General features: G+C 50.4%; 1 protein-coding gene across 1 annotated transcript in view; it reads right to left on the bottom strand.

The window, feature by feature from the left end:
- The window catches only part of PRPF6 (pre-mRNA processing factor 6), a 49,946-nt gene that overhangs the window by 9,933 nt on the left and 18,961 nt on the right, over positions 1-21,052 (bottom strand). The window contains exons 9-13 of the mRNA XM_016938284.4: positions 20,355-20,517; positions 11,244-11,362; positions 10,059-10,277; positions 5,824-5,946; positions 76-197 (exon numbers count right to left, since the gene is read on the bottom strand). Of these exons, the coding sequence (XP_016793773.1) occupies positions 76-197; positions 5,824-5,946; positions 10,059-10,277; positions 11,244-11,362; positions 20,355-20,517 (746 nt within the window). The remainder of the gene's footprint in view (positions 1-75; positions 198-5,823; positions 5,947-10,058; positions 10,278-11,243; positions 11,363-20,354; positions 20,518-21,052) is intronic.

Below are 21,052 nucleotides of genomic sequence, written 5' to 3'. Positions count from 1 at the left end.
GTTTAAATTCAGGGCTACACAAATGGAGCTGGAGGTTTCATTAGCACCCTTGGGCAGGTGGGTCCCACCACATACCGAGTGCCATGGTTCTTCTCGAAGTACGCGGCGCGCAGCCACACACTCTTCTTGCTGGGGAACACCTGCAGGGCGTAGGCGTAGATGGCTCGTGCACACTCCAGGGCATTGTGGGCTACACACTAGAGCAGAGAGACAGACATGAGAATGGGCAGCCCAGCACTGGCCACAGAACAAGTGGCATGATGCCCTCCCCAGGCTCATACGATTCTCAAAGATGATATCTGCTAGAAGGTGTACCACAGTGTTTTATCTAATTAGAACCACAATCCAGGCCAGGTGCGGTGGCTCACGCCTGTAATCTCAGCACTTTGGGAGGCCGAGGCGGGTGGATCATCTGAAGTCAGGAGTTTGAGACCAGCCTAACTTACATAGTGAAACCCTATCTCTACTAAAAATACAAAAATTAACCAGACGTGGTGGCATGCGCCTGTAATCCCGGCTATTCGGCAGTCTGAGGCAGGAGATTCACTTGAACCCAGAAGGCAAAGGTTGCAGTGAGCCGAGATCACGCCACTGCACTCCAGCCTGGGCGACAGAGTCACACTCTGTCCTCCCCCTCCAGAAAGAAAGTAGAACCACAATCCAGGACTGGGAAACCTACTTCTGGGCACAGAAAACACTGTAGTTCTTACTCCAGCATTACAAGCACTTTGAAAAACAGCTGTGCTTACTCCAGTGTACATGAAAGAGACAAGCCTGAGGATGAGGACAAGAAACAAGAACACTGAAAAAGGGGCACATGGGGCTGCTTGCTGCTTCCTTGGCCTGCGAGAGGTGCACAAGTCACTAGCTGCAGGTGATGGAGGTGTGCACACACACGCACACACAGGGCTGTGGCTGAGGCATATGCATACGTGCACGCACACACACACACACAGGGCTGTGGCCGAGGCATATGCATACGTGCACACACACACACACGCACACACACGGGGCTGTGGCTGAGGCATATGCATATGTGCACACATACACACACAGACACGGGGCTGTGGCTGAGGCATATGCATACGTGCACGCATACGCATACGTGCACGCATACACATGCACACACACAGGGCTGTGGCCGAGGCATATGCATACGTGCACGCATACACACGCACACACACAGGGCTGTGGCCGAGGCATATGCATACGTGCACACACACACGCATACACACGGGGCTGTGGCTGAGGCATATGCATACGTGCACACACACGCACACACAGACACGGGGCTGTGGCTGAGGCATATGCATATGTGCATGCACACACACAAACACACATGCACACACAGACACGGGGCTGTGGCTGAGGCATATGCATACATGCACACACACAGACACACGCACACACAGACACGGGGCTGTGGCTGAGGCATATGCATACATGCACACACACACACAGACACAGGGCTGTGGCTGAGGCATACGCATACATGCACACACACACACGGGGGCTGTGGCCGAGGAATATGCATACGTGCACACACACGCACACACAGACACAGGGCTGTGGCTCAGGCATACACATACATGCACACACATGCACACACACGCACACACAGACACACGGCTGTGGCTGAGGCATATGCATACATGCACACACACACACACACACGCACGGGGCTGTGGCCGAGGCATAGGCATACGTGCACGCACACACGCACACACAGATACGGGGCTGTGGCCGAGCCATACGCACATACAAGTGCACACACACACAGAGGGCTGTGGCCCAGGCATATGTACGTGTACACACACACACACATGCTGTAACTGCAGATCAAACATATTGGTTTCTTTTTTAAAAATCAGGTATAGTGGCCACAGCGGTGGCTCACGCCTGTAATCCCAGCACCCTGGGAGGCCAAGCTGGGTGGATCACCTGAAGTCAGGAGTTTGAGATCAGCCTGACCAACATGGTAAAACCCTGTCTCTACTAAAAATACAAAAACTAGCTGGGCATGGTAGTGCATGGCTGTAATCCCAGCTACTTGGGAGGCTGAGGCATGAAAATTGCTTGAACCCAGGAGGCGGAGGTTGCAGGGTGCCAAGATTGCGCCATTGCGCTCCAGCCTGGGCGACAGAGAGAGACCTTGTCTCAAAAAAAAAAAAAAATTAGGTATAGTATATATTTACCATGATAAAAAGTTACATTAATTAGAAACCTGTAAAAGACAAGTGAATACAAAGAGGAAAAAACCCATCCACTCAACAGAACTACAGTAAACACAGTTCTATTTTCTTCAGGCTTTTTTTTTCCCTATACTCAAGAATGATTTTATCTTTTGGTTAGCATCAACAACAAAAGAAAACAAAAAAGCCAGTCACCATTTGCAGCGCTAAAGCCTCTGGGGGTTCGTCTGACTGGCGATCATGACACCTGGAGACTCACTGGGCCAGGTTCAGACACCTGTTCCTACTCAGCCTCACACAGGGGCAAGTCACCGTCCTCTGCGCCCTGCAGATGCTGAAAGGATTTTTTTTTTAAGACAGAGTCTCGCTTTGTCACCCAGGCTGGAGCGCAGTGGCGCGATCTCAGCTCCCTGAAACCTCCACCTCCCAGGTTCAAGCAGTTCTCCTGCCTCAGCCTCCCAAGTAGCTGGGATTACAAGCGCCTGCCACCACACCGCTAATTTCTGTATTTTTAGTAGAGACGAGGTTTCACCATGTTGGCCAGGCTGGTCTCGAACTCCTGACCTCAAGTGATCCACCCACCTCGGCCTCCCAAAAGTGCTGGGATTCCAGGCATGAGCCACTGCGCCCGGCCGCTGAAAGGATTCTTGTACCAAGAAGGAGTTTGTTGCTGAAGGTAAGTGAGAGGCCACCAGGAAGTGGGTCAGGAACAAAGTTTTGCAACTGTGAACATGACAATGGCAAAGATCTGGACTGGCAGCTCAAAGCCGTCCAAGTCCCCACACAGGGGCACCCAAGAACACTTCCCAGAGGAACAGCTGCCTTCTACGAGAGGAAGGGACAACAGTGAGCCTCCCAGTTAAGGAGCCCCAGCATGAAAATGGGTCAGGAGGACGAGGAGTGGGGATGTCACTGAGATTTCTTCACTCAGACCTGATGCCTCCCAAGTCACATGGCTTCAGTCTGACTCAACCAGCACAGAAACCAGCAAGGGCCCTGCCTCAGGCACTGTGTCCTGACCAGGACCATCTGAGGGGGTCAGGGAGGATGCCGGTGAGGGTCAGGCCCTGGATAGAGCACTCTGGTCTATGCCCCTCTCTGTGATTTCTGATCCAAGTCCTGAGGGTTGGTGACAAAGCATTTCAGACTCTCCATCGCCTCCTTGGACCTTCACAAGCAACCCGAGAGTGGCCTGAACACCCACAGGATCAAGTGATGCTGTGCCCAGGGCCCTGGTGTCCGGGAGGGAAGCAGCACCACAGCACACTTCTGGGCACAGAAAACACTGTCCTCCTTACTCCAGCATCACGAGCACTTTGAAAAACAGCTGTGCTTACTCCAGTGTATGTGAAAGAGATGACAAAATAATAAGAGAAAAACAGGCCAGGAGCAGTGGCTCTGGGAGGCTGAGGCAGGTGGATGGCCTGAAGTCAGGAGTTCGAGACCAGCCTGGCCAACATGGCAAAACCTCATCTCTATAAAAAATATAAAAATTAGCCAGGTGTGGTGGCAGGCACCTGTAGTCCCAGCTACTCAGGAGGCTGAGGCAGGAGAATTGCTTGAACCCTTGAACCTGGGAGGCGGAGGTTGCAGTGAGCCGAGATCGTGCCACTGGACTCCAGCCTAGGAGACAGAGTGAGACTCTGTCCCAAAAAAAAAAAAAAAAAAAAAACCAACAACAAAAACTATTACCGCTGCCCTGCGTCTTAACTCACCTAAGGATTGATGTGTGTATTTCAGCATACATGGGGCAGGAGCATGGCCCAGCCGGCACACAAGCTCTGGGTCACGCCACACGGGGTGCAAAAGAATCATGTGTGTATCACACGGTCAATGCCAGCAGTGGGGTCTGATTCCAAGGACCAAAGGAGGAGCCATTGCCCAATCCAGATGGAAGGAAGTGAACGCACACGGATGAAGGAGAAAGTGAAGCTCTTCGTTACTGTAGAATTCCAACTAATAAAATGTAAGAGAAACTGTTCACAAAATCATTATGCAGGTGTGGCCAGGCACAGTGACACGCCTGTAATCCTACATACTTTGGGAGGCTGAGGTGGGATCACTTGAGGCCAGGAGTTCGAAACCAGCCTGGACAACATAGTGAGATACTGTTTCTACAAAAAAAATTTAATATATAAAAAAAGATTTTTAAAAAATCACCATTTAGCAAACACCACAGAAATAACTGATTCAGGCCAAGAAGCATCATTAATGGATCCTCAAAATACTTATTAATAATAACAAAGAAACAAACAGCAACCATACAGTGGAAACACCTGCAGCCACTGCCCGCACCAGACGGTCGGAGTTGAACAGGTGCACACCTCTCCGTATGATGCACCAAGAAGCCTCAACCCAACCCGGAGGAGACACCACAGAGAACCAGATGAAAGAGGAGTCTACAGAGAACCAGATGAAAGAGGAGTCTACAGCATCACTGGCCCGTGGTCCTCAAAAAATTCACACTCAGGAACAACAAAGGCTGAGGCTCTCTTCCAGACTAGCCTGAGGATGACCCTGTATTCCTCACAGAAGACAGTTGGTTTTTTCTTCTGCTAAAAGGACACAGAGACAACGGGTGAGACTTTTTCTTTTTTTGAGATAGGGTCTTGCTGTCACTCAGGCTGAAGTGCAGTGGCGCAATCACAGCTCACTACGGCCTCAAACTCCTGAGCTCAAGTGATCCTCCCACCTCAGCCTCCTGAGTAGCTGGGACTACAAGCGTGCACCACCATGCCTGGCTTTTGTTTCTGTAAAGATGGTGTTCTGCCATGTTGCCCAGGCTGGTTTCAAACTCCCGAGCTCAAGCGATCTGCCCATCTCGGCCTCCCAAAGTGCTGGAATTACAGGCGTCGGCCCCACGCCCAGCCTGTGGGTGGGATTTGAGTAAGGTCTGAAGTTAGCTGACAGCACTGTCCCAACATCAATGTCCTGATTTTGATAACTGAGCTATGGCTGTGTAAGAGAAGGTCCTGTTTTAAAGAAATACCAACGTGTGTAAGGTAAAGGGCACCACACCTGCAACTCACTCATTGTCAAACAGTTCCAGAAAAAAACATAAGAGGTAAGTACATGAGAGCGAACAGAGTAAGAAAGCAAATCTGCGGCCGGGCGCGGCGGCTCACGCCTGTGATCCCAGCACCGTGGGAGGCCGGGCGCGGCGGCTCACGCCTGTGATCCCAGCACCGTGGGAGGCCGGGCGCGGCGGCTCACGCCTGTGATCCCAGCACTCTGGGAGGCCGGGCGCGGTGGCTCACGCCTGTGATCACAGCACTTTGGGAAGCCAAGGTGGGGTGGATCACGAGGTCAGGAGATTAAGACCATCCTGGCTAACACGGTGAAACCCCGTCTCTACTAAAAATACAAAAAATTAGCTGGGCGTGGTGGCACATGCCTGTAGTCCCAGCTACTCGGGAGGCTGAGGCAGGAGAATGGCGTGAACCCAGGAGGTGGAGGTTGTAGTGAGCTGAGATAGCGCCACTGCACTCCAGCCTGGGCGACAGAGCAAGACCCCGTCTCAGATTTAAAAAAAAAAAAGAGTTTTAAAATAGCCTAGTAGTTTATAAGGTGCCTGCTGTTCCCACAAGCAGAGACTCCATATTACGGACAAAGGCCCCTGTTGCCAACTCACACTGTCAGCATCCTCCATCCAGGTATGCTTCCGATCTTCCTCCTCAATCCCAATCCCAATCACGGCACGCATGACGGCCTGGCAGGTGGCCACACTCCCAGCCCTGTCACATTCCTCGGCATCCTGAAAGAGGAACACAAAACTTATTTTTGATTTTGGAAATCAGAGCTGCAGATTCCCAACGGGGAGTACGGAGTTCCTGAATGGTTAAAACTGACAGACATCAGCACAAGATGCTGACACTGCCTACTGGGGATCTGAGGAAGTGAGTCTACTGCACGCCAATCAGAAAAAACAATAGAGAAATGTCACAAAGGACATAGGCACACTGTTCACTAGAAAATAAAAATACAAACAACTTTTAAACATGTGAAAAGAAATGTAAAGCCTTTTTATTTTATTTTTTTAAGAGACAAGGTCTCAGCCAGGTGCGGGGGCTCACACCTGTAATCCCAGCACTTTGGGAGGTCAAGGAGGGTGGATCATGTGGTCAGGAGTTCGAGACCAGCCTGGCCAACCTGGTGAAACCCTGTCTCTACTAAAAAATAAAATACAAAAATTAGCCAGGCATGGTGGTGGGTGCCCGTAATCCCAGCTTACTCGAGAAGCCGAGGCAGGAGAATCACTTGAACCCGGGAGGTGGAGGTTGCAGTAAGCCAAGATCACGCCACTCCACTCCAGCCTGGGCAACGGAGCAAGACTACGTCTCGGGAAAAAAAAAAAAAAAAAAAAAAGAGAGAGTCAAGGTCTCTCCCTGTCACTCAGGCTGAAGTGCTGTGGTACAATCATAGTTCACTGCAGCTTCCAACTCCCAGGCTCAAGGGATACTCTCACCTCAGCCTCCCGAGTAGCACAGACATGCACCACCATGCCCAATGGTACATTATGTTTCATAGATACAGGGTCTCCTTATGTTGCCTAGGCTGGTGTTAAACTCCTGGTCTCAAGTAACCCTCCTGCTTTAGCCTCCCAAAGTGCTGGGATTAGTGCATAAGCCACCACACCCAGCCCCTATTCTTATTTTCAAGATGCTAATTAAACTATTCTAAGTACCATTGTGCACGTATCAGATGAGCAACATTGAAACGTGCTGACTGGCTCACTTGGTGAAGGGGGGCATAAATCTTATACTGCAAAGAAGCACATATCTCTATGGAGGGCAATTTCTCATTCTCTATCAAAATAAAACAGGCACATATTTGACCCAGCAGTTCTACTTTAAGGCATTCATGTGACAAATATATTCCCATGTGTGCAAGAGAATGTGTCTACCAACAAGAGAACAATAACCCAGCCAGAGCAACAGGGTGCAGGAGCACAGGCACCACTGCGGCATGCCAACATGGGGGACCACGACATGGACCGCGAGCAAAGTGCAACCGGAGCCACATGCCTCCCAGACCCTCCCAGGGCCCTGCCAGCACCAGAAAACCATCCCAGACAGAAAGCAGAGCCAAGAGCAAGGATCTGAGGCAGAGACGCTGGCACAAAGGTCAGTGGTGAGAAGAATGCATGGGGCAAGGACCCAGCACCCAGACCCTCAGGGCCTGCAGCAAAGGTGCTGGCTCTTCCTCCATGTACAGTTTCTACTGAATGCAAACTGCTTTTGAACCACGGTAAAGTCAAACCATGGGAAGTCAAGGACCATCTGTATTTGCAAATCATGTCTCTGATAAGTGACAATATATCCAGAATATATAAAAACATCTCTTAGAACTCAATAATAAAACAACAGACAAAAATAATACATAGACCATAATAAAGACACAATCCAACGTAAAAGTAGGCAAAGGATTTCAATACCTCCATGCTACAACATGGAGGAACCCTGAAAACACACTAAGTTAAGGCCAGTCACAAAAGACCACGTGTCGTGTGATTCCACTCACGGTGTCGGACGATGCAAAAGCCATCACGCTCAGTAGAAGCAATACTTTGACTCAAACCACCAGTTTGTTTTTCACTTTCATCGTAGCATTCAATAAATTACGTGAGTTATTCAACACTTTACGTTCGATGACTCTGCCCAACTGTAGGCTAAGGTAGGTGTTCTGAGCATGTTTGACGTAGGCAGGCTAAGCTAAGCTGTAAAGTTCAGTAGGTTAGGTGTATCACATGCATTTTATTTCATTTTATTGTATTTATTTTTTGAGACAGAGTCTCGCTCTTTTGCCCAGGCTGGAGTACAGTGTCACGATCTCGGCTCACTGCAACCTCTGCCTCCGCCAGGTTCAAGCAATTCTCCTGCCTCAGCCTCCTGAGTAGCTGGAATTATAGGTGCCCGCCATCATGCCTGGCTAATTTTTTTGTATCTTTAGTAGAGACAGGGTTTTACCATGTTGGCCAGGCTGGTCTCAAACTCCTGACCTCAAGTGATCCACCCGCCTCAGCCCCGCAATGTGCTGAGATTATAGGTGTGAGCCACAGCACCCAGCCTCAAATCCATTTTAGACTTATGATATTTTCAACTTACAATGGGTTTATCAGGATATAAGCCCATAAGTTGAACATCTGTATATAAAATGTCCAGGAAAAAATGTATAGAGAAAGAAAGTAAAAAAACAAGGTTAGACAGGCACGGTGGCTCACGCTTGTAATCCCAGCACTTTGGGAGGCCGAGGCAGGTGGATCATCTGAGCTCAGGAGTTTGAGACCAGCCTGAACAACATGGCAAAACCGCGTCTCCACAAAAAATAGAAAACAATTAGCCAGGTGTGGTGGCGCATGCCTGTAGTCCCAGCTACTCAGGAGGCTGAGGCAGGAGAATTGCTTGAGCCCAGGAAGCAAATGTGGCAGAGAGCCAAGATTGATTGCACCATACACTCCAGCTTGGGAGACAGAGACCCACCCTGTCTCAAAAAAAAAACAAAAACAAAAACAAAAGGCTACAGAGGTATGAAAATGGGGAGCAACAACTCACGGACACAGGATTTCTTTCTGGGGTGATAAGAAGGTTCTAGGATTGTGGTGACAGCGCCTAGCTCTGTGAATATACTAAAACCACTGAATCGTAAACTTTAAATGGGTGGACTCTGTAGAACGCTAATTATAGCTTAATAACCTGTCATATGCTGGGCATGGCAGCTGATGCCTGTAATCTCAACACTTTGGGAGGCTGAAGTGGCAGGATTGCTTAAGGCTAGGAGTTTAAGACCAGCCTGGGCAGCATAACAAGACAAAAAATAAAAATAAAAAAATTGGCCAAGCATGGTGGCACATGCCTGTAGTCCCAGCCACTTGGGAGGTTAAGGCGGGAGGATTGCTTGAGCCCAGGTCAAGGATGCAGTGAGCCATGACTGCACCACTGCACTCCGGCCTGAGCAACACGGCGAGACCCTGTCTCAAGAAAGAAAGAAGGAAAGAAAGAAGGAAAGAAGGAAGGAAGGAAGGAAAGAAAGACAAACTGTCATAAAATAAAACAGAAAATAGTAATTTCATTATTTATTTTTCTTGAGAGAAACATAACTCAGTGGGTGACTCCTTAGAAGAAGGCATTAGAGGGAACCCAAGCCCTACTTCCTAAGTTAGATCATCTTTGGAAACTTTTCTATAGCCTTAAGTCTACAGACAAAGATAGAAGACAGGGAAGACCAAGGCGGGCAGATTGCTTGAGGTCAGGAGTTCGAGACCAACCTGGCCAACATGGTGAAACTCTGTCTCTTCTAAAAATACAAAAATTAGCTGGGTATGGTGGCGGGTGCCTGTAATCCCAGCTACTCAGCTGGCTGACGTAGAACTGCTTGAACCCAGGAGGTGGAGGTTGCAGTAAGCCAAGATCGTGCCACTGCACTCTAGCCCTCTAGCCTGGGTGACAGAAAGACTCCCTCTCAAAAAAAAAAAAAAAAAAAAAAAGGGTGTGGGGGAGAGGGGAAGAGTAAAAGAAGCCATGAGACTTCCTGTCCTCCTCTCATAGGTGTATCATTTTTACTAGCAAAGAAAGAAGCCATGAGACTTCCTGTCCTCCTCTCGTAGGTGTATCATTTCTACTAGCAAAGGTGTGCACACACTGAAAGGGCTTCTGAAGTGTTCACCCCAAGACGAACTCCAGGCCTGAATCCATCAAGAGCGACAGTGGGCATGCCCAGGTCCCTCAGGGCCCATTCACACCTGTGCCTGCTTCTGGTTCGGCACAGGACTCCCCAGTACCATCCAGCAACCCCCAGTCCTGCGTGGGACTCTCACGTGCTGCATGTGCACTGTTAAAGCAGACACCACGACACCCGCCTGCGGCCCACCTGGATCCACTGCTCACGGTTGATCTCCACACCGTTGGCCCGCAGAGAGGTGATGGCTCGGTCGATGATCTTCTCCACCATCTGCGTGTTCCCATTGGCTTCCTCCAGCTTAGCAGCCGTGATCCAGATATGTCGGTCTGTAGGAATGTTCTCCCGCGCCTTGTTCAAGACCTTGCGGGCATTTTCATAGGTCTCCAGCCTTGCCAGAGCAAGCCAGAGCTACGCGGAGAGGACACGAGAAAAAGGAGAGGACACTGTGCTGGGGGGACAGCTGCAGGCCAGACAGCGACCCACCCTCCAGCGTTGGCCACCACATTCTTTCTTAGCTCTCGAGAACCATCTGAACATGGCCTGAGAAGTGTCCACAGCAGCACTTCTCACCTGACCAACTGTTCCTTTATGCTTCTGACTCATTTAGTGACTCTCGTGAGCATCAAAAGATTCTCAGTTGAATGTTCACAAACACAGCCTCCAGGCACACAGCACGCCAGACCTGATACCAGGGGCTGGCACAGACGAGCAGGATGAGGCTACTGCCCTCACAGGCTAAATACACAGAAGGGTGTTCAGCCTCCTGAAGTTCCCAGACCCTTGGTTCTGCAGCATTCCATCCCTAAGATGTGTACGGGCTTTATTCATTTTTATGTAAATAAAATAAGATTAATGTTGTTTGGAGAATTTCACAATACCCCTTAGGATAATTAAAGACATACTAGGTATCATAAAACCAAGACTAAAAATCACTGCACAGAATGCTGTGAACTGGAATGCTTAAAACCAAAGAAATCCCACTTAGCTTGGAGGCAAAGAGCAGTCATGCGGAGCTGACAGAAAGCAATGTTTTCTATCACACTGCCACCTTTGGCTCCCATGACAAACTCTGGGCTGCTGAGAGGAAATGGCCCCCGAGCAACTGTCCAACAGAGAATTTTCTGCAGTGGTCAGGTATGAGCTAAGATTCTCCCTGCACGTCCGTTAAGAGCACAGCTAGCTGAGGCCACTGACCACCCTGCCTAGCGGCTGTGTACAGAACGGCATCCTGGGGTTCCACACGGCCTTCTGCTCCCAGAAATTGCAGCCTGAGTGAGCTCAGTGCTCCACTTATATCATCACTTCCAGACACTGAACCTCGGCTCAGGCCTTGGCCACTTTGGGCTCTGGTGGCCCTGAGCCCGCCAGACTCACCTCCACGCTGGTGGGGCAGCACTCCACAGCTCGGCTCAGCATGATTCTAGCATCTTCAGGTTCTTCCAGCTCAACGGCTGCTTTCCACAAGCGAACCGAGTTTGGAACATGCTCGAGGGCTAGGAAAGGTCAAACGAGAAACCATGTCACAGAAAAGGAGATAAAAACAGGAGGCTCATGTGGTGAGCATGCTGCTGGTCAGGATGAGACGGACTTCCCTGGTTGACAGTCAGGGACCACACACCTGCCCTTTATGTGGCTTCCTTCAGGTCTGGGGCAGACACAAACAAGGACAAACAGAGCATCTTGTGGTAGCAGAAAGCAAGGAAGTGACTGAAGACTGCCAGGGTCATATCAACAGCACTCAGGAAACCAGTGACCACGGGAATGAACCTCAAAAACATGCTGAACAAAAGAAACCAGTCCCAAAACAGTTTATACTACATGACTCCCTTTATGTGACGTCTGAAAACAGGCAAAACTAATCTTGGTAAAATAAGTCAGAAGCATGACTGCCAACGAATGGGGATAGTATGGATTGATTGAGAGGCACCAGGGGACTTTCTGCGGGGATGGAAATGTTTTTGTTTTTGTTTTGAGACAGAGTCTCATTCTATTGCCCAGGCTGGAGTACAATGGCACAATCTCAGCTGACTGCTACCTCCGCTTCCTGGGTTCAGAGATTCTCCTGTCTCAGCCTCTAAGGTAGCTGGGACTACAGGTGCGCACCACCACGCCTGGCTAATTTTTGTATTTTTAGTAGGGATGGGGTTTCACCATATTGGCCAGGCTGGTCTCAAACTCCTGATCTCAAGTGATCCGCCCGCTTCGGCTTCCCAAAGTGCTGGGATTATGGGCGTCAGCCACGGTGCCCACCCTGGAAATGCTCTATGCCTTGGTCGAGTGTGGGTTACACGGGTGCATGCACTTGTGAAGACATCAAACTGCACACTTAAGATCTACGTAATTCACTTCAAATATTTACGAAAAAATGCCAGTGTCTGAAATACCTCTTTTTTTTTTTTTTTTTTTTTTGCGATGGAGTCTCGCTCTGTCGCCAGGCTGGAGTGCAGTGGCGTGATCTCGGCTCACTGCAACCTCTGCCACCCGGGTTCAAGCGATTCTCCTGCCTCAGCCTCCCAAGTAGCTGAGTACAGGCGTGCAGCCACCATACCCAGCTAATTTTTGAAATTTTAGCAGAGACAGGTTTCACCATGTTGGCTAGGATGGTTTGATCTCTTGACCGCATGATCCGCACGCCTCGGCCTCCCAAAGTGCTGGGATTACAGGCATGAGCCACCACGCCCGACCTAAAATACCTCATTATTACATGTTTTCCCTTAAATAAAAATACCTAAAACTTAAAAAAAATTCAAGAGCAAACTAGAAGAGACTTCCACTGGACAATGATCAGAGAGTCTGAAGGTCAATAAGCATATTAAGAATATTACCTGCAATGTATTCAAACCCATGAAATACCACAGCATTCAATAGTTCATAACAAAGCTCCAAGAGACCATTAGTCACCTTTGGAGAATGCTAGAGAATCAACTCATCATCCCGAAAGTTGAAAGGAAGCAAATCAAATATCTATTCTGTCTTTCCCAAATAAACTCAGAATAACCAAATCATGGATATAGGAAAATTCTTCTCTTAAGAATAATTCTGGCAATAAAAGCAAAAAGAGTGACCTAATTATAATGTCACCGTTTTGCACACCCTAATGAAGGAACAGATGCGGGCACGGGTCACCAGCCACTGCCAAAGGCAGGAGCTGAAAGGCTGTGGAGAACTCCATGAAGGACACTGGGGCCACTGAGCAGTGACAGCCTCTGCAGCTCCTGACACTGCTTGCATTGCCACGAATACTTCCTTGATAAAAAAAAGAAAAAAAAAAACACAAAGCTTACTCTTATGAGTCTCCAAATCTACCTTCCAATTTACAAGAGGATACAGGAAACAGAGGATACAGGAAACGAGACCCACATGAAACAATCTCACAGGCTGCAGTGAGCAAACCCTGATGTGAGGAATCTCAAGGAAAAACAACCCAATTCCATCAACAAACCCAGAGAAGACATCAACCAAACGGCAATGTTCAGACTTTGCTTAGATCCTGATTCAAACCAACCATGTGTGCATGTGGTTATGCATGCATGTGCCCGTGCAGGTACTGACATGACAGCTGGAAAAATATGAATGCAGTAGACATTTAATGATGTTAAGAAATTAGGCCGGGCCAGGTACAGCCCGTAGCTCACGCCTGTAATCCCAGCACTTTGGGAGGTCGAAGTGGGCAGATCACCTGAGGTCAGGAGTTCGAGACCAGCCTGGCCAACACAGTGAAACCTTGTCGCTACTAAAAATACAAAGATTAGCCAGGTATGGTGGCATGCACCTGTAATCCCAGCTACTGGGGAGGCTGAGGCAGGAGAATCGCTTGAACCCAGCAGGCGCAGGTGCAATAAGCTGAGACTGTGACACTGCACTCTAGCCTGGGTGACAGAGAGAGACTCCAACTCAAAAAAAAAGAAAAGAAAAAGAAAAAGAAATTAGGCCAGGCAGCTGATTGTGGTGGTTCACACCTATAATCCCAGCATTTTGGGAGGCTGAGGTGGGAGGATCGCTGGAGCCCAGGAATTCGAGACTAGCCTGGACAACATGGCGAAACCCTGTCTCTACAAAAAATACAAAAATTAGCTGGGCGTGGTGGCATGTACTTGTGGTTCCAGCTAGCTGGGAGGCAGAGGTGGGAGAATCGCTTGAGCCCAGGAGGTGGAGGTTGCAGTGAGCCAAAACTGCACCACTGAACTCCAGCTCCAGCCTAGGCAAAAGAGGGAGACTCAGTCTCAAAAAAAAAAAGAGGAAAAGGGCAGGGCAGGGGAGGGGAGGCAGGGAGGGAAGCGGAGGCGGGGAGGGGAAGAGGGGACGGGAGGCAGAGGGGAGGGGAGGCCGGGAGGGGAGAGGGCAAGTGAGCTAGCTGCGCTCTCCTGCAGGTACCTGCTCTCCTGCTGAGAAACAGCCCCAGGCTGGCTGTGAGGCCCTGGCAGGGAATGAACACTCAGCTAAGGGACATAAAATGACTGAGCAACCTGCTGCCCACTCCGGGTGTTACTGACAGACCAAACCACAAGGTTGGGCAGATGCAGCAGTGGCCTCAAAGGGTGGAAATGGCACCCAGGAGATGGTGTGGAAGGAAGGCAGGTGCAGCACAGCTGCCTAAGCTATGGGGCAGACGCCTCCTGCACTGGTGGCTGCTCAACCGCTTTCCTCCCTCAGCCCACACTGACAACCTCTGGGGAGTCCCTTAGGGTCAAGGGACTGAGAAGACAAAAGTCTGCTGTGGTTTACGCATGGTTCTGCACAGCACACTGGCACTGACACCCCTGGCCTTATTATCTGGATGTCCACTTGACCAACTGAAAGACGGCCAGAAGACGAAGCTATGTGAATTCACTGATTCAGGCAGAACATGGTCTTACCATGCGCCCGTCACTCAGAGCCATGGCCTGGCAGCCCAGTAGGATGCCACAAATGCTGTGAATAGACACCAATCCCGGCTGGATCTCACAGCCAGAACACACGGGTCTAGGAATAAACAGTGATGTCTGAATGGCTCAAGTCCCATCTTCGCTGCCACAAGTCCCGTTTCCGCTGCCAAGAGTCCCGTCTCCGCCTCCTTGGACCCTCCTGTCAAGAGAGCTGGTCCAAAGGCCGGGTGTGGTGGCTCACATTTGTAATCCCAGCACTTTGGGAGGCTGAAGCGGGTGGATCATGAGGTCAGGAGTTCGAGACCAGCCTGGCCAACACAGTGAAACCAAACCCCATCTCTATTAAAAATACAAAAATTAGTCGGGTGTGGTGGCAGGTGCCTGTAATCCCATCTACTTGGGAGGCTGAGGCAACAGACTTCCTTGAACCCAGGAGGCGGAGGTTGCAGTGAGCCGAGATCGCGCCACTGCACTCTAGCCTGGGCAACAGAGCGAGACTCAGTCTCAAAAAAAAAAAAAAAAGAGCAAGCTACGAGCTACTCCAAAGGGAGTATGTGCCAACCAGGATGCAGACCACAGCTCCCTCTGGCCTCCTCATGTACCAGCCCTGGCTGGAGAGGCTAACCCTGACTCCCAAAGCGAGCCTGAGTTGCTGCCACCCACTGTGGGAGACTATCTAGAGGCCGGTCCTAAAAACAGTTTAGTATTTCTGCTTCTACCAGTAAAAGTTAATGGGAACTACAGCCACCAAAAAAGCAAAACTACCAACAAGTCAGACCCTTTGGGGATAAAGATATGGGTCCTGGCTGAGCACAGTGGCCCCCATCTGCAGTCCCAGCATTTTGGGAGACTGAGGTGGGAGGATCACTTGAGCCCAGGAGTTTAAAACCAGCCTGGACGACACAGGGAGACCTCGTCTCTTTGAAAAATTAAAAACTCAGCCAGGCATGGTGGTATGTCCCTGGAGTCCCAGCTATTCAGGAGGCTGAGACTGGAGGATAGTGTGAGTCTGGGAGGTTGAGGCTTCAGTGACCCATGATCATGCCACTGCACTCCAGCCTAGGCAACAGAGCAAGATCCTGTCTCAAAATAAAAATCATCTGGGCATGGTAGTATGTACCTATGGTCCCAGCTACTCCAGAGCCAGAAGCAGGAGGATCACTACAGCCCAGGAGGTTGAGGCTGCAGTGAGCTGATTGCAACACTGCTCTCCAGCCTGGGCAATAGGACGAGGCTCTGTCTAAAACAAAAAAGAGATTTGGGTTACTCATCCAGGTCAAGAACCCTGACTGAGCAGGGTGACAGCAGAGGGCACAGCAGTAAAGAAAGAAAGTCCTAACCTCCAACCAGGCGACTAGGCACAGAGAGAAGACACAGAACGACCCAGTTGTTTTTCCTGTGCGCTCTCACCTCGCCTGCGTGGGAGATGAGTGCTCTATTTGTCTAAATATGAACTACTTCCCTTAATACTTTGTACATTGGTGGAGATGAACTTCGCGTCTCTAAACAAGAGAATATTCATGCGGGACTCAATTTATGGAGTCATTAACTTACGACTCCCAGGACTCTGTGTCTTCAAGTTTTGGGAGAGAGCTGACATATCTCCAATGGCATCTCATCAGCAGCCCACAGGCATGGCACTAAAACAAACAAGGTCACCTTCCCCAGGTGCTTTCGGAAGCCACATGGCACACCATGATACAACGGCCTTCAAGGAGTGTGACTTTATGAGCAGAAGCGGAGGAAGCACCACAACCAGCCAATGTATGTGGAGGAAGCACACACCCCTGAAGTTGGCCTAGAACAGGAAAAGAGTATTCTGAATGCTAGACACAGCCATGAAGACGTGACCAACATGCTCTCCGGGGGCCACGTGACTGCAGGGAAGACCCTCAACCTGAACTGTGCCATTCCTGTGCCCCCAGAGGGACACGCTGGCGATGGCCGCTGAAGGATGCCACGCTTCACAGGCCAGAGCATATGGCGTTAGTGTAAAATAACTCCACTTCCACACATCTGCATTAACTAGCGGAGTACACAGCATGTGAGTGCATTATTGTAGGGGAGCTGCCAGTCGGGCCTCCCCAGGGGACTCTGCACGTGGGACACCCCACCCTGGCCAGGAAGCTCACATGCTGCACCCTCCCCAATCCTGAAAGCCCTCTTCCCTTTTACAGAGGAAGACATGGAAGCTCAGAGGCCAAGCACCATGCCTAAGGTTACTCAGCCTCCTCAGGTCTCAAGATCAGCACCCAAAACGCCTATTCTCCCAACAAAGGACTAAGGTGTCAGCTGAGCCCAACAGCGACCCAGAGCTCACAGAGACCATGCACTGCCAGGCTCCCTGGCTGGCAGGTGTCCTAAGTCACCAGTGGAAGTAGCTGTCATCTTAATTTCAAAAACCAGACCCTTCAAGCAATGTGTAAGTGTTTGCTAATAACCAAATGAAGCAGTGCTGGGCTTCACCCCAGGAAAAGAATACAGTTTTTGGAAACGCTCTTGGGAAAGGGCAGGCCAGGACCAGTATTAGGGCAGCTGCAAAGGCCATCCTGGAGATCCTGGGTTCATTCCACCTTAGCCCAGCTTCTCTGCCTGAGAGAGCACAGCCAGGAGGCCACTCCCTGAGAGGACAGCCGTAGAAACACAGTCCCTCAACACTCCCCGAAGGCCCCCGCCTCCAACAGCATACTCCCATCTCCAAATCCAAACCAACTGGAAATGAACCCAGACAATCTGGTGGTGAGCAGGGAGTGGCCACAAAGACATTCATGATCATTCATCAAACTGTGGCAGGAAGAATTCAATAGAGCTTTTCTAAGTAAACAATACTAATTACCCAGACTTTCATGGGCTCTTCATCAAAGAACTATTTCTTCCTAGCTGAAAAAAGATAAACTGATTTCTACAAACCCAGACAGGTGCTAACTTTCTGTTCCTGGCCTCATTATAAGACGCTGTCTCTGGCCAGGCGCGGTGGCTCACACCTGTAATCCCAGCACTTTGAGAGGCCGAGGCGGGTGGGTCATGAGGTCAGGAGATCAAGACCATCCTGGCTAACATGGTGAAACCCCATCTCTACTAAAAATACAAAAAAAAATTAGCCAGGCCTGGTGGCGGGCGCCTGTAGTCCCAGCTACTTGGGGGGCTGAGGCAGGAGAATGGCGTGAACCTGGGAGGCGGAGCTTGCAGAGAGCCGAGGTCGTGCCACTGCACTCCAGCCTGGGCGACAGAGCGAGACTCTGTCTCAATAAAAAAAAATAAAAGAGGCTGTCTCTGAGCATTCACTGAGCAGCTGGGCTGCGGTCAAGAAACCAGCCCCGACAGAGGAAAGCACGTTCACATGTGAGTGCACAGGGTCGGGGGAACGTGCATCACAGGCAAGCAGCCTTCACCTGTCTTCTAACAGACGTGGATAGTAAGTGAATGAAACTATATTTGATAAGGGGCTTTCTACCAAATAGCCCTCATCTGCACGGTCCTATCAGCACAGAAGCCTCAATGGGATATTTCGCTTAAAGACATTTGAAAAAACAAGAGCTGGAAAGCTCTCACTGAAAACTGCCCTTGATTCCATAAAATACACTTTATTTTTCCTAGGCTATAAATTCAGGAAGAATAGGCTGGATGCGATGGCTGATGCCTGTAATCCCAGCTCTCTGGGAGATCAAGGCAGGAGGATCACTTGAGGATGGGAGTTTGAGACAAGCTTGGACAACACAGCAAGATCCCATCTCTACCAAAAATTAAAACTAGCTGGGCGTGGGGGTGGGACCTATACTCCCAGCTACTTGGGAGGCTAAGCTGGGAGGATCGCCTGAGCCTGGGAGGTGGTGGCTGCAGTGAGCCAAGATCGCGCCACTGCACTCCAGCCTGGGTGACAGAGCAAGACGCTGTCTCAAAAAAAAAAAAAAAAATCTGGCCGGGCACAGTGGCTCACGCCTGTAATCCCAGCACTTTGGGAGGTCGAGGTGGGTGGATCACTTGAGGTGAGAAGTTCAAGACCAGCCTGGTCAACACAGGGAAACCCCGTCTCTACTAAAAATACAAAAATTAAGCAGGCGTGGTGGCAGGTGCCTGTAGTCCCAGCTACTCAGAAGGCTGAGGCAAGAGGATTGCTTAAACCCAGGAGGCGGAGGTTGCAGTGAGCCAAGATGGTGCCATTGCACTCCAGCCTGGGGGACAAAGTGAGACTCCATCTCAAAAAAAAAAAAAAGAAAAGAAAAGAAAAGGCCAGGCACAGGGGCTCACGCCTGTAATCCCTGCACTTTGGGAGGCCAAGGCAGGAGGATCACTTGTGGTCAGGAGTTTGAGACCAGCCCGGCCAACATGGGGAAACCCCATCTCTACTAAAAATACAAAAATTGGCCAGGCGTGGAGGCGCACACCTGTAATCCCGGCTACTCGGGAGGCTGAGGCAGGAGAATCACTTGAACCCGGGAGGCAGAGGCTGCAGTGAGCCAAGATCGTGCCCCTGTACTCCAGCCTGGGCGACAAAGCGAGACTCTGTCTAAAAAAAAAAAAATGGATAGAAGCCACCTGCATAGGCCAGGTGCAGTGGCTCACGCCTGGAATCCCAGCACTTTGGGAGGCCGAGGCAGGCAGATCACAAGGTCAAGAGATCGAGACCATCCTGGATAACACAGTGAAACCCCATCTCTACTAAAAATACAAAAAGAAATTAGCCAGGCGTGGTGGCAGGCGCCTGTAGTCCCAGCTACTCGGGAGGCTGAGGCAGGAGAATGGTGTGAACCCGGGAGGCGGAGCTTGCAGTGAGCCGAGATCACGCCACTGCACTCCAGCCTGGGCGACAGGGCGAGACTCCATCTCAAAAAAAAAAAAAAAAAGAAAGAAAAAAAACAAAAAATGAAAAAAAAGAAGCCACCTGCACAGATTAGCTTCAGAACAGCCCCCTGACTAGCACTTGTTCTGGACCCAGTTCAAGAGCAGCATCTACTACACACTTGCAGTGACAGGAGAAACAGTGCTCCTTTTATGAATCCACAGTAAGAAAAATAAACAAACTACCCACAAAAGCTCTACCCTGGCAGGAATCCCTGGATGGAATCAGGTTCCCTGGTAGGCACGCCGTCTGTCGTTATCTGACCTGAGCTGACGGCACACGCTGCCTCGCGGGAGCAGGAGGCACAGCCTCGTCAGCAGCAGGAAAGAGTTCAATCAACGTGTGGCTCTGGTGCCTTCTCAGGAGAGAAAATGAGTAACACCCACAAAGGGTCTGCACGTGCCAGGTGCCGGCTCAGCTCTTCACACAGACCATCTCCAGAGCCCCAGGACACAGGCTGTGAGCTACCATTGTTCTCACCCTGCAGATGAGGGAAGCCTGGACCACAGAGTGACCGCCCAAGCATCCAAGATCACACGCTGGAAAAAGGCAGGAGTGAGGGCTCAACCCAAGCATCCCTTCCAGGATGGGAACTTGCCCACCACAGTATCCCTCCCCCATGGGGGTCCAAGGGCAGAGGCAACCCAACCCAAGAAAAGGCCTGAAAAATGTCCCTGGTTCCTTATCCACTCTCACCAAAAGCCTGAGCCAGGAGCAGGAAAGCTGCTGAGAGGAGGGGCCCCAAGGAGGGAGAAAGCAGCACCTCCGAGGGAGGCTCACCTTTCCGAAGAACCCGCTTCTTTGCACGAATGTCCGTTTCCAGCTCTGCTGCTCTGATGTAAATCCTGACAGACTGTGGGAGATGACGGACAGCTTGGGCTACCACGGCCTTGGCTGTGTCCCCAGGCTGCAACCTGGCTGCTTCCAGCCAGACATCTTCACTCTGTGAGGCAAGAGATAAGACCAGTAAGGCTCAGTGCAGGCTGGAAGCCGCAACAGGGCAGCAGGCACAGATCTCCAGAGCAGATCCTCGGGCCCCAGAATTTACAAAAGCCAATCAGCTCAGCCTCTAACACACCTGCACCAGGAGTCGCCCCCTTATAACCACACTCGGGACCATGGCTACCATATGTCTGACTGAAGAACACCTAATGGCTGGGCACGGTGGCTCACGCCTGCAATCCCAGCCCTTTGGGAGGCCGAGGCAGGTGGACCATGAGGTCAGGAGTTTGAGACCAGCCTGGCCAACATGGCAAAACCCTGTCTCTACTAAAAATACAAAAATTAGCCGGGTGTGGTGGCAGGTGCCTATAATCCCAGGTACTCAGGAGGCTGAGGCAGGAGAATTGCTTGAACCCGGGAGGCAGAGGTTGCAGTGAGCTGAGATCACACCACTGTACTTCAGCCTGGGCAACAGAGCGAGATTCAAAAAAAAAGAAAAAAAAAAAAATGAACCACCACTTTGTGAAAAGAGCATG

This window comes from Pan troglodytes, chromosome 21, assembly GCF_028858775.2.
Source record: "Pan troglodytes isolate AG18354 chromosome 21, NHGRI_mPanTro3-v2.0_pri, whole genome shotgun sequence".
Classification (NCBI taxonomy): domain Eukaryota; kingdom Metazoa; phylum Chordata; class Mammalia; order Primates; family Hominidae; genus Pan; species Pan troglodytes.
The sequence above is the reverse complement of the archived record's forward strand: the minus strand, read 5'-3'. Positions and strand labels throughout refer to the sequence as shown.